Raw genomic sequence first — 14,428 nt, 5'->3', positions numbered from 1 at the left:
TAGAGAAATGGCTATGGCAGATCAGACAGACAAGCCACAGGCTGTCAGAATGTTCTCTGTGAATGATTTGGAGAACTGTTATAATTTGTATTTGAATGACAACTGGAATTATTTCCAGGGTTTGCTCAAAAAGGTACACAAAAAATTAATGGAAATTTAAAATTTATGAATCACTAAGATTATGGCATTTGATTATTCAACACAGAAGAGTTCTTTTCTCTAACATTGACTTTGTAAGTCAGCAGTAGGAAGTTAAATGTTTTACTCCTGAAAAGGAGCACCAGCTTTGCACATTATGAACTGAATTGTATTTAATGTAACAGGTATTTGTCTGGGGAAAAGTGTAGCAAGTTGCCTTTTCTTTTTACTTTTTTTTTTTAAGAAAATATGTTTTAAAATGCAGTAATCTTGGCCTATATATCTTCATATGAAAATAACACTTACTGAAATAAACTTTGAGAAAATAGTGTTTATTCTTTCATTTTGGTAAAAATAAGATTTTAGTGTGTGCCACTCTTAAAGAAGTATGCACTCATATTGATTAGTATAAATCTGGTTTTGCAACCCAGATCATGCCCCACACCGTGACGCAATTCTTCCATATATGTTCAAACTTTGCCTAGACAAAAGTAAAGCATTACCCAACCAAGAATTCTGGGTAGGTTCCTTTTATGTCTTCTAATAGAAAGATATATAGATGCATATATATATATATATATGTATATGTATGTATATATATGTATGTATGTATGTATTTGTCTTAAACTTGCATTTTTAGATTTCCTCTGTAGCTTTTATTAGGAAAATGTAAAGAATAATGCTAAAATGAAATTATTGCACTATATTGTATCCTCAGTATTATCTCAGCTGTTTTCTACATAATATCCTTGACAAGCATTTAAGAAATATTTTCATTCTAATGTGATTTTTCATCATAAACTTGCACAATATATTCTTTGTCTGATAGAAGACGACTTCATAGTGAATTCTAAAGAGATTGCCTTCATTTGCCAGCTAATTGGATGTGTTCCCATGAAAGCAGTAACTGGATTTGTCAAACTGCAACCTTTAGTCTTCCATTTGATTACTTTAGTGTTCTCATGTATCAGTAGAAAAATAGGAATCTGCATAATGTAGAAAAGGAATCAGAAAAACACCTCTAATTCTAAAACAAAAAATACATTCAGATCAATTTTAACATTTTTCTTGGCTGCACGATCACTTAAAATCCTTATGTAATTGCAGTAATTTTTTAAAAAATGTACTTGGTGAGAAGGAAAATTTGTGTCAAGGTTGAAAGCCAAATGCATAAAAAATCAAACTCCAATTCAGAATCTACCAAGGGGCATAATTCATGTTTTTATCACAATATAATTGCTTATACCTGTCGTCATCTTCTTCCCGTAAGCATCCTGTACATTCTGTTGCATTTCTGGCTTATACAGAAAACATTTCTTCCCTTTCTGCAGGCAGAAGGGAATGCAATGCTTTTCTTTTACTGTTTGTGCTCTCAGAAAGCCACAGTGTTGCTCTTAAAAGAGCTTGCCAAGTGCTTATCAAAACTGACCTCACTAGCTCAAAAATTAATTGCCTTCTGGTTTCTCTGATTTCAGCAAGAAAGGCTGCTGTTAATGAGATGAAACATGAGTAAACAGTAAAAAACAAAGTCAATTTTGGCTGAATACTGCATGGAACAAAATGCATAGTATTCTTCCTAAGTAAAAAATGCAGGTGCTAATAACTCAGATCAAGAAAATTTTGTGTATTTGTAATATTATTCTGCTTGTATTTGCTGCATATATCTATAAAATCCCATTTTAATGCAGTTATAAGTCACAGTATGATTTGTGGAATATTTCTCAATAATGTTAATATAAAAGTTATTTAATCTATTTAGTTCAGTTATGTTACATTATGGGAAAAGGTTTTATTTCTCATTTGTCTCTAACTCTTTAAGTATTAAAAATACAGATGCTTTGTGTGATTACATACTTGTGTGTATAAATCAGACAGACTCAATGTTTCATGGGATTTTTGTTTGTTTCAGGGATCTTTCAAATAACAGAATTGGTTGCCTAACACCAGAAATGTTTGTCGGGCTTAACAATCTTCACAAACTGTGAGTATAATACCAGTTTTGTTTTAAACAGAAGAAATATAAACTGTCACATGACTGACCTGCGTATAGCTGGCAAGAAAATTACATAAGAAAGTTGAAGGTTTTGTACTAAAAGGCCCCTCCCTGAGCCTTTGATTGTGATGAGTTGATATTTTAAATACATTTTTCTTTATTTCAGTTGTAAAATCTATCAGAACTGCAAAGAATTAAATTTCATTTCCACGATAAAAAGAGGCTAAACATGAAATTTCTGTTTGCATGTCTTAAAAATAATTAAAGTAAGTTGGCTGTAAATTAAAGAGACAATTCATAGGAAGAATCCTGGTTTAAATTGACAGTTGGCTGGGCCCAGGAGGGCTCTGTATCTTCATTCAGACCTATCTTCGTTCCTGAATGAGAAATAAATTCCTATACTGCTTCACAGTGTGTGACAAATCTCAAAAAAAGAGAGATTTTGCCCTCTCCAGCCAATTTATGGCATTTCCTTGGATGAACAGAGAAGTCTTTCTAGAAAGATATGCCATGAGGTCAAGGTAACACCAGGTAAAAGGCTGAAACCTGGCACGTTTACAGATCCCATTAATGAGAGTAACTATGCCAAGCCTTCTCTGATGAAAACAAAGGAGAACAGATGATGGGAAGAGCCTTGGTATGTGATGAACAGGTGCAAACCGCCCCTCTTTTAACTGCTCTCAGATGATGTGCCAAATTAGGCAAGCCCAACTCACTTATTGAGGGTTTCTGTGTCTGCTTTTGTTGTGCACAGTGAACATGACTGTGACTATAAAGCCAGATTACCTTGGAAGGTAAGTTTAATTCAAGATGGTGAAGTCATGTTATTAAATGGAATGTGTTTCTAGATGCTAGGAATAGACTCAATAGAAACTGTTCTATTGTCCATGCGCTCTCAGAAAGATCTGAAATTTCCATTCACAAATCTGTAAGACCCCATCTTAAAAGTGGAGTTCAGTACAGAACATCAGTCTCTTGGAGGCAAAGAACAAAAATTGATTCCCTGAGAGTATAGTCAGTCTGTGACAGTGTTTGGCTGTACTGTCCCTTTTCTCTGAAGCCCGGGAAAGGATCTGGCCATGTATCTCTACACCTTTCACTGATGCCAGAGATGCTGGGAGAAGGCACAATGTGCAGGCTGAGTGCCTGTGGTTACTGGGCTGATAAAACCACACCATTACAGTCTCTTTTTGTACAGATTTGCTATAAACCTACTATTTCTGGTAGCACAAGTATCTGTCCCAGCACTGGCAATTTTTTTATGAGCTGTAAGGACCAGAGAAAGACTCACCAGTCTCATCAATTACTTACCAGTAATGACTACACAGTCATTAACATCATATTTTCTTGCATCCAGTCTTTTTATGGGTCTTTCATTTTGAAATGGCTGTATATCCAGAGCTTGCTGTATTGTTTTCCTTCTGAGGCCCCAGTTTATAGCAGAAATTTGAATAAGACATTTCTTAGATGTAGTCCCAAGTCTAATAACAGTTTTCACTTTGAGTAATGTTATTTACAAGTCCTTTCATCTTTAAGAAGGTTCATCTCTTCTTGCTCTCTTAACATTGACCAGGCCTTGGTTTTGTTATTAGCAGATTTCACATTCATATTCCCTTAATGCTGTGATGCAGAGTCATTGTTGAAAGCTCTAAATGCAGTCACTCAGAAGATCATTTCTGCAGAGCATCAGTAATGTCTTACTCCTCTCCCTTCCATCTTGTCCATTATCTTACCTTGTTTTACAGTAAATGCACTTAACACCAGGTTCTTAACGCTTTTGTGGATATGATGTCCGTGCATCAATGAAAAAATTATGATTCTGGTTACTGGAGACCTCTTAGTCTGGCCTCCTTGTATTTTATAAGCATTTTGGAAAAAAGAGAAATGGGAAAAAATGTTGGCAACTCAGAAATTGGTAAAAAATCAATCTGTGGCTACACATGGTATATCATGCATTCATATAAAGAGATCCTTGATTTTATAGACAAGATGAATTATTTCTTGGTTTTCATATTCATCTAGCATGATGTTATATAAAGAGGAGATGATTATTAAAATTTATCCCAGTGTTTTCATGTAAGTGGAATTAGCTTTGCAAGCCCCCATTTGCTGGGGTGTTCTTTCAGTTTTAACTAGTTCTGCAGATCAGTAGTCATTCTCAGGTGGTCTTGGGAAATATGCTTTCCAGGACTTAGTGTGAGCTTGTCCCATAAATACATATAATCCAAATGACCAACCTGACTGTACAAAAGAGAAAATCGTAGTAATGTGATGTATTTAGGCTGTATATAATACCTACTCCTTATTAATCTTTTACTTCAATAATACTACTCTATTATAATTATCTTTTGCACCATGTCTTAGCATACTTTCCACATTTTAACTTAAATTCTTCGTGTCACTTTGCTAAGGTTTTCCTGGTATCTTCTCTCTAGTTCTTTGATCTTTTAAAAATTTGAATTGTTTTTTTCACGATTTAAGATTTGGTTGTTCATTCATTTAGTCTATCTTCCATTTTTCTTATTTGGGTTTTAAATTGCCTTTCTACCTCTGACCTAATAAATGGGTCCATCCTGCATTGTAGTCCATGTGGCCTAGTTCTTTATTAATTGCTTTATTTGTTTAATTAATAGTAGTATTTCAAAATCTGTCCTTTGGAAATCAGAGGCTTAGAAATAATTTAGTCTACCTTATTCTTTGATCAGAAGTGAATCAGTTCACGATGGCAATGTCAAAAGCTGCAGCTTCCTTGCAGGGATTGTCCTCCTTACCAAACCAAAGAGTACCACCACTCTTGCTGGGTCACTGATTCTTTTGTGAAGAAATACAGTCACAGTCCCAATCAAGAGGAACTGTCCCCTGCCATTCAGAGTATCACACGTTCCTTGATCTCAGAAATCCTGTATAATGTCCTAATGCTGATGGTAATTATTTGAACTGGGACCTCAATTTACCTGTGGTGCAAGAAGTGGTCATTGTTAGTGGGCTGTGAGCTGATGCTGCTTGGTACTTTTCTAACACCCTGTAGCTTTGTTTCCCTAGGAAGCTTATGAAGAACCTTACTTTTTAAACGTGTTTGAAAGACAATAGGTCACCTTTCTGTTGCTAGTGTTACCTTTGAATTGTGTTTACTCTCCATTTGAGGGGTATGAGAAAGCTGTTCTCTGGAAAGGTTATGGAGAAGCATTTACTCAGTGCAGCATCAGTGTTTGTAACAAAGAAAGGATGACAAATTCTTAAACATGGAGCTGGGTTCATAGCCATTCACTGAAGGAGGAATATGAAGGAGAGCTGATTTGGGTAGTTGTTGATTTGGTAATCAGAGCGCTCCTGTGTTATGTTAGCAGAGATGAAGTACAGAAGCATCTTTGCAGGCTGTTAGCAAAACCAGTAGGGAGAGCCGTGAGTCCACTGGAAAGAGCAAAGGACATAAATCTGTTCATGTGCCTTCTGTCAAGTGCAAATATGGGGTTGACTTGTACTGTTTACAAGCACAAATGCCAGGTGAAACAAAAGAACACAGTGTGTTTCACTCAATCTTGTAATTAAATTTGAAAAAAAGATGGAGTTAGAGCTGAAATACCAGCTCTAGGCCCAAACTAACACAGTGTGGTTTAGCCCAGCGATGTGATGCATAAATCTAAACTGAGAACAGTAAAGGTATGTTTAAATACTTCACTAAAAGGATGAGGATTGCCTGGGCTTTCAGGGATAACACAGACACTCTTCAGAGGGCTTGGTGGTTTTGTGCAGTCTAGTTTAGAACAGGACAACCTACAGAATTCTTGATTAAAGAAGAAATGAATTAGTAGTGTCGTATCTTGTATTGGTTTTTTTTTTTAAACATGCAGACACACATAAACCACAAGAAATGGTCAGCTTCTTGATAATGTAGAGAAGACTTTTACTCCATTGCAATCAGGATGTGTATGTCAAGGAACAGAAATAATTTGAAGTTACTAATGAAACCTAAAATTTTATACAGGCCCTCAAATTACTGCAGCCAGTGACTTCTGATTATGTTCCTTGAGATTTATCTGATTTTTCAGGCTCTTGGATTTGATTTTTTTACTCTATAAAATGACTTCAGAATGCTTTCACATCATATGACAGATGCAGCAGCCAGTGCCTCCATGTGAGAGTAGGTTCATTACATGTTCTAAGATACCAGTTTACCTCTTTTGGCTAATATATTACCTTTTGGCTGTGTTTATGCTGTGGTGAGGTGCACGTATTCTAAGTAGGAGTGACATAATTGAATGCAACAAGTCTTCCAAATCTCCTTTGGACCCAATGTTTCACTGTTTTGTTCCAGAATTATGTATGCAAATATATTTCTGCTAGGTAATGGAGCTGCTATCTACATTAATTCTGTTTATATTTAATCTAAGTATTAAGAGCTGTGGAATACTGGGATGATGCCACTGTGCTGATATACCAGACTTCATTTATTTAGTCCCTCATAATTTATCTTTTCAAAATGCTGCAGCCTGAAATCTGTTTCAACAAGTAGCTACTGTTGGATCTTCCCTTTGGAGGTTCAAACCCAAACTTTATCTTTGTTTCCAGTTGTTTGATTAAACTGTATCTGATTTACTCTTCATCCTGCCTCTCAATCATCAGCAGCAGTCAGCTCTGTGATAATATTACACTACAAATTCTTGTGTGACTTTCTTGATGTCATTGTACCAACTAATCACTTTGTATGGTGCCAGAAATTAAATAAAAAACACTAACACAGTTAATCACACAGCCTTTATTTCAGCAAATAAGGAAATACACAATGTAGCCTGCCCTCTCTGTATTTCTGTTGTCATTCTTTTATACCTTCTGTCCCAATTTTTTTTTTTTCCACAGATCAATCTGTTACTGTTGCATTCAACTTTCGCTTTTTAATGCTTCTCTTAAGAGGGAAGAATTCTTCATATTCATATACTTCTGCTTCTATCTATATTCTGCCTCAAATGGTACTTTGATACATGTAACTATTTTTGACTGTTTTGTGGAATTTGTCATTTATATCAAAACTTTTGGCAAAAGTGCTTCATTAATTTCTGTAAAAGCACAAGTATTGGTATGTGAAAAAACAAGTGTAGACTTTCTAAGTAAGACTGAAATGTTTTACCTCTGATAAAAATGAAAGCACATCTTTCTATTAACGGAGTGAGTTCATGGCATAGTAAGTGCTATAAGCTTTGGTGCATTAATTTTTTGTGTTTAGAATGTTTGCAAACTAGGTGTTACAGATGTTTTTAGAACAAATGCCCCTTTAAATCAAGCCAGAGTGGGGTTTTAGGGTATCTGAAATAGAGGAATTTTACAATACTATACATCTGCAGTATTTTAATACATAATGTAAATTGTGTGCACTAAAGAACCAGGTATTTACAGAGTGCTGCATCAGCTCAGAAATGCAAGAGTTTATTTGGGTGATTTCAGAACATTTCTGACATTTTGTTAAAGAACAATCTGTTTCCACTGTTAGATATCCAAGTATTGTAATTATGTTTCTTGGACAAAGAAATGTGTTGCTTTTTGACTTACACAGCCCTGTGAACATGATCCTAGTCTGCTAATTATTAGTAGTAATATGGAAACTTCAAACTAGGTCATTGCCAGAAGAATAGGAAAAGTTTAATAGCTGGCTTTCTGCTGATGTCACTGTCAGGAGCTCAATTATTCCAGCACTTGGTAAAAAGGAATGCTATAGAAATTCTCCAGTCTCCTGTAAATGAATTTTCCAAATCTGGACTTTTTAGGTTAGTGCAGGGTAAGTCAGTTCTGGCTCGATGTCTTGATGAATTTGGTAGGACCTAAAAGCTCATGGATTCAGTCCACACCAAATGAGCACCTCCGGCAGGTGCTTAGGTGCATCTGCTGAACCCTGCTACATCCACTGTGCAAACGACCTACAGTTTGTCTCCAGTTCCTAAAATATTGATCAGACATAAAACTTCCCTTCAGTCCAAATCGAATCACCAGACTTCAGTCTTGGTGCTGTGTTTGTTTTGCCATATGAAGCCTGGCAAGCTGTTTAAGGGAGAGCCTGGGATTTGCATCAGAAACCTTCCTGTACTGCAGGGCAAGGCAAAGGACAGGACTGGGCAGATTGCTTTCCCCATGTGTCAGCTCAGTAAGTTTGTACTCATGCAAATGCTTTCATATTACTGAAACCACTTCTGATTTACTTCAGTGTAAATGTCAGGGTTTTCAATTTCTGATTTAGTCTTTTTAATGTCTCAGTTCACTGAGCTGCTGCAGCATATGCCTTGTGTCAGGCCTTACATCCGAAAAACACATAGGTAGATCCATCTAATTTTAAACAAAGAGGTTAAATGAGTCTGTGAAATGCTCAATATTTTTAGTTTCCTGTTGACAAACTCAAAATATTGAAGGTAGAGAAATGTATATCTACAGATTCATTTCCACCTTCAGACATATCCACACATTAATAGGTACACGAAAATTCATCCAAGAGCTTTGCACCACAACTGTATAAAGGTGCACAGTTAAATGAAATTTTAAAAATTAGTTCAGTTATATCAACACATCTAATCGTTGCTCAATAATTTCACTTTGTTGCTGAGCCAGTTTATTTTTATACTCTTACCAGAATTTTGTTTTAAACTACTAAAAAATTCTGAAGTGTTGTATACAAAAATGAAATTAGTTACTGCTTCAAGCGAGTATTAAACTAATTTATAAATTAGCAACGTTTTCTCTTCTTACTTGAATTCATTGCTCTGTAGATTTCTGGGCAGGTTTCAGTAGAAAGCAGAGTTCTCAAGTTTCAGACTTACTTTGGTTCCTTACCTGGTACAGATCTCTTGCAGCTTAATAGATTCCTCACTGCGAGCACATTGCTGCTGATCTGAATGTCACTCTTCAGTTTAGCTTCCTTTCTTTTACTTTGTAGACAAAAGAGAAGTAAATTTAATAATTACAGCAACATTCTTTTTAAGGAAAAAGTAATGAAACCATTTTCTTTGCTTCTCTTCTTTTTTTTTTTCCCCTGTATATGCAAAATATCTCCAGTGAAGAGCTCTGAAATTTTCCTCATAACTCAGTTTTTGTAACCAGCCTTGAATTCAAACAGATAGTGTTCAGGAGAGAAAGGAATATATATCAATATTTCATAAGTAGATAATTCATACGCTCTGGAATGGTAATCTTGGATATGCACTAATTTTTAAAATTATGTGTATAGGAAAAGATATTATTGCTTGACAATTATTACTTGACAATTAAGCATTTAATTTTTGTACTACTAAGGCACTGGCAGAGCAATAGTGCTAAACTATGTAAAAGTGAATTGACTCTGTTTGCAAGTATTCAGCCCGAGCCATTCAGCCATCAAGACAAGAATAGAGCAGTAATTAAAATGGAAATATCCTAATTTAAGGATGGGAAAAATTGGTGTGTTTAAAGTCCTTTGTAATAAAACTATTTGTGTAGTCACTTTGGAAACTCATTACTGTTTTAAGGAATTGCTTGGATTCTTTGGAACTTTACTAAATTAAGACACTGTTTTTATTTCTTTAACTTGAAGTGACATTCTGTATATACAATAAAAACACAATATAGGTCTCACTGACTAATCATTTTATTAATATTTTCAGTCAAATTCTAGAATATTCTCTTCTCAAATTCTGTTCTTTTAAATATGTAGAAGTGCTCCTCTTTATGAGACCAAGTGAATTGTATGTATTTCTGCTAGGAAAATAAAACAAGTAAGAGTGTGTGAAATGATTTAAATATTACTGTCACCTACCAAAACCAAAAAAACAACATACCAAATTTAAATATGTTTTTATTGTTGTCAAGAAAACAAAACTTCTTAATTACTATTGGGAAAATTATATTCTATAACAATTTTCTTTTCTTCTTGTATTTGTTATAACCAACAGTAAATTGCTTTTTTCCCCCTAGGAATTTGTCAGGGAATATTTTTTCAAGTCTCATGAATGGACTTTTTTCTGAGCTGCTAGCTCTGAAAGCTTTGTGAGTATCATTCCTTTTGTTTGTAAACCTGAAATATTTCAGAAAGACATTAGAATAAACTCAGCAGAGTTGTATATGAATTCAAACAGCATTGTTTCTAGAGATGCATTCCAAAAATAAAATCTGCATTATTTTGTTATCCATGTCTGGCTAGCTGTTGATGAGCTGCCATCTTTACCTTTTGCAGGGAAATGGATAGCACTGACAATTCAACCCCATTCCTGACTAGCCCTATCTAGTGCTCCTGACTAGCAGCCCTTTTTTTTTTCGTTATATTTGTAATCTTGAACTTTTCCATGGCTTCATGCATTACATCGTATTTGGTCTCTGACTGCACAAAACCAGTAATGTTAAACATTTTTCCTGGAATTATAATAACAGTTCCCAGTTATTGATATTAATTGTACCTGCCTAAGATTTAAGAGTGTCTACTGAATGTTTCTAGAGAGGTTTTTAGTAAATGAAAGTATGCTGTAGTATGGTTTTCTGCAGTAACACAGACTCAAAATTATTTCGGTAGTCAATGATGCTGTTCTGGAACCAAATCCAGAATTTTTGCATAATGTTATGGAAGTAATTACCAGCGGGGCAATGTGTATTGGTTGTCTCAGACTGTCTTTGTATTCATGCATCCATAGTTATGCATTTATCCAGAATCCTCTTTGGAATTAGATAATTTATATCTAGCAGAAGAAAGTATGTTCATGGAAACTGCATGTGTACCAACTGTGGTCATTCTTTGCCTTTGTAGACATTTCAACACTGATTCACTGATTTGTGACTGTAACCTAAAGTGGGTCCTGCAATGGGCCAGAAATGCTTCAGTCCGAATAGCAGAGGAAACAGTTTGTGCTTACCCCAGTGCTTTACATGGACTGTCACTTTATAACCTGAAGGAAAACCAGCTGATATGTGGTGAGTTTTACTCTCATTTAGCATTACAAATTGAAGTGGAATCCAGAGAATATACCAAAAAAAAAAAAAATTATGAAAAAAAAATAAAAATTAATAAATCTGACAGGTATGTGACACAGAAGATACACCTAAGAATGAAAGAGAACAGCAAAAAATGACATTTCTTGCTTCATATCTCAAGAATACCACTGTTCTGCAATGTATTCAGTAATATGTGATTATAATGTAAGACATTTAACTGTGATGCTAATTCTACATTGTATTCTTTGTGAAACTGAGGATTCCTACAGAAGTTTATGTAATGTTTCTTTCAAGTTATGTGTCTGACAGGGTGATATTGATGTCAAATTTAATTCTTATATTTTTTTATCAACCTGTAACTGTATGTTCAAGCACCGCTTCCTGGGTGTGAATGGAATACTTGCAGTGAACTTCAGTTAGGTAAATTCTGTATTTGAAGAAGTGAAATGTTTTTTGGATATTTTCCACCATAAAAAACATGATAGATGCAGTGTGTACAGAAAGCAAAAAAATGTGAAGAAGTAAAGAAAACTCATTTCACAATGGGCATTGTCTAGCAATGAGCAGATTAAAGCAGAGATTTTTAAAAGTATCACACAGCAGAGAAAGGATCGCTGCCTGAGATGATGCCAGTGGGTTCCAGAATCAAAAGTCTAATTTCACACATAGTTGATTAATTTCAGAATCTTTGAATCTTTTACATGCTTGAATGACAGAAAATTGCTGAGACTGTGGCTTTGCTAATGTCTTTTGCAAACAAAAGGAGAGTCACACGTTTCTCCTAATAACCACAGGAAGAATGATGTGTGTTGCTATCAAACATGTTCATAGCAGAAGGGAGATCAGTTGACTGGAATGATATATACAGAATGGGTTTTAACATCAAATACATACATTTATAAGTTGGAAGAGATTTGAAAAGATGTGAATATTACCTACAGATGGTCCATCAGGTACATTGTTAAGGAGACACAGATGGGTGTCTGGAGGCAGATATGGAACGGGCTCTTGGGAGCAAAAGTCAGAGACATTTCCAGTAGCCTGTGTTACCAAACATTTGAATTCTGCAATACTCTTCAAATAACAAACTCACATTTTTTAGAGAGCCAGCATGGGCATCCTCATAGAGATCCATTTCCCAGCAGGAAAAGTACTTCTAAAAGTGTTGGCACGATCAGGAGAGTGATTAAGGACTGTTAATTGGTATTTCCAGGTAACAAGTGAATATAAATCTCTGAACTACAGAGGAAATGAAAGCAATTTCTCAGAATTTCATAATTTAATTCCTAATAGGACTTCCTATCACACTTTTGATAGAGAATTTATGATGCCCATCTAGTTCTGACTCCTATTTACAATCTCCACAGAACACTTGACAAGGGCTGTAATGACTGCCAGTGGCTTGACATTGCTTCCAATATCCACAGAGAATTTTACAGTGGTTATAATTGCTGAGCCTTCCACCAGCTCTGTAATATCTGCCAGGTATTTCATGGTGCTCCGAGTATCTGCTGGGTAGCTCACAGTGCCCAGAACATTTAGCAATTTCATTTTCACTACGTTAATTTGAGTTTAGGCATAATGGAGGGCTGTCTGGCACCAAAATAATAATAGCTATTGAGAGCGATTTATAAATATTGTGTGTTGAAATATGCACAGACCTGATCAAATTAAACATATCTTAAAGAAAATATTGAGTGACTTAAATATTATAAACTTCTTCATGTGAACATCATCCATACTGTCAGGCATTTTCATTTATAGTCACTGATCTTCCTTCGACATGCTAAAAGATGTCATGAGATATCACAGTCACAAGATGAGCAAAAAATAGAAGAATGAAAGGGAAAAAAACAAAACTAGGAGAGAAATGGGCAGTTTTGCAGGAGAGTTAAGGGATTAACCAAAAACTCAAAGTATGTGGATTCTGAATAGCTACAGGGAGCAGTTTACCATCAGCTTTTTAGATTTATTTTATATGATGAGGTGAGAAAAAAATCATCTTTTGAATTTCTTCCTGGCAAATCTTTCTCATGCATCTACTTACTCATGATAGCCAAAGAAGTAAGTTGCCTGTTGGAAACAGTTAAAAACCTGTTTTAGGGGCTTTTAGGAGCTAAGTAACTGCACAGTTTTATAATTCCCAGGGTTCTGCTTGCATATTTCCCTAACAGCTTTTAAGAGCTACTTAAATCTTCTTTAGCAAAATTCTCCAACTGTCAGAAATGTTTGGTTAAAAAACAATTCATGACAATTTTGGAAATAAGGCTGAAAAGCTATTTTGATGACAAAATATGGTTTTGCCCCTGTCTTCTGCTTTAATGGTGAGGGACTGTGATGAATTCATAATGGTATGGACAGAGTATCTTTCTGAAAAATGGTTGTGAAATTGGCTTCATGCAGTGCCTTGTTACTCTTTCTCTGTGACTTCAAATACAAGTTACTCAATTTCCAGGAGGAAAATTACATTTTCCTGAATATGAATGCTATAAATTCCACCTGAGGTCTGATAGGAGTCTGCGCTTTTCCCTGGCTCACATCATCAGCAGAGATGGATTCTCTAGGCCAAATTCTTCACTCAGGAAAGACGTGTATGACTTTTTGTCTTAAGGAGATTATGAAAGATTGCTGTTAAAGCTGGGTTTTGATTATTTATACTGATGAATGAGATATTAGAATTCAGCTTCTCATTCTCAAAACTGTATTGATGTTACTAAACAGCATGAAGAAGTAAAAATTCAGTTGTTCTGCAAATTACAGTTGACATACAACTGTGAGGGAGTGCTTTTCTGTTAGAAAATGTTGACTCATCAAAACAGATGTTTGGAAAAGGGCTGACTTTGTTTTTTCCCCCACTTAGATTTTATTTAAAAGTTAGAAAGTTGTTGACATAATATCAATAATATTTAGATAGATGTTTTGACTAAAATGCTGAAAATATTTACTAAATATTGCCAAAAAAAATATTGGAAAGGTCAAAGTATAAAAACAATTTTTATAGTGCCCAAAGACATTTATTTGTTTGTTTGTTTGTTTGTTAATTTATGCCACAGAGAAAATGATCTAATTCTCCTGGGACAGAATGCTGTTCCTCATACAGATCTCCTACAAATTAAAATCTTGGGGTTTGAATATGTATATGCTTTACTGATTTTTATAAATAAGTAATTGAGAATATGTTATTCCCTTTAGTTAATTAAAAAAGAAATTGCTTGAAAAGGAAATATAAAAGGATATTGAGAAATCTGGTTTTTTTGCTTAGAGTTTATTGCATTAATACATAATAAATTACATTTTTATTCTTTATCATTAAGCATTTTTTCATGCAGTTGGTAAATAAGTTTTGTTCTTTTTTGGTGT

At 34.8% G+C, this 14,428-nt stretch overlaps 1 protein-coding gene across 1 annotated transcript in view; it reads left to right on the top strand.

Annotated features, from left to right (window-relative positions):
• Positions 1-14,428, top strand: part of LOC131580129 (adhesion G protein-coupled receptor A3-like) — a 261,475-nt gene that overhangs the window by 98,324 nt on the left and 148,723 nt on the right. The window contains exons 4-6 of the mRNA XM_058840923.1: positions 2,048-2,119; positions 10,061-10,132; positions 10,884-11,047. Of these exons, the coding sequence (XP_058696906.1) occupies positions 2,048-2,119; positions 10,061-10,132; positions 10,884-11,047 (308 nt within the window). The remainder of the gene's footprint in view (positions 1-2,047; positions 2,120-10,060; positions 10,133-10,883; positions 11,048-14,428) is intronic.

The sequence above is a fragment of the Poecile atricapillus genome, chromosome 6 (assembly GCF_030490865.1).
Source record: "Poecile atricapillus isolate bPoeAtr1 chromosome 6, bPoeAtr1.hap1, whole genome shotgun sequence".
Lineage (NCBI taxonomy): Eukaryota > Metazoa > Chordata > Aves > Passeriformes > Paridae > Poecile > Poecile atricapillus.
Note: the sequence above shows the minus strand (reverse complement) of the source record. Positions and strands in the feature narration are given on the sequence as shown.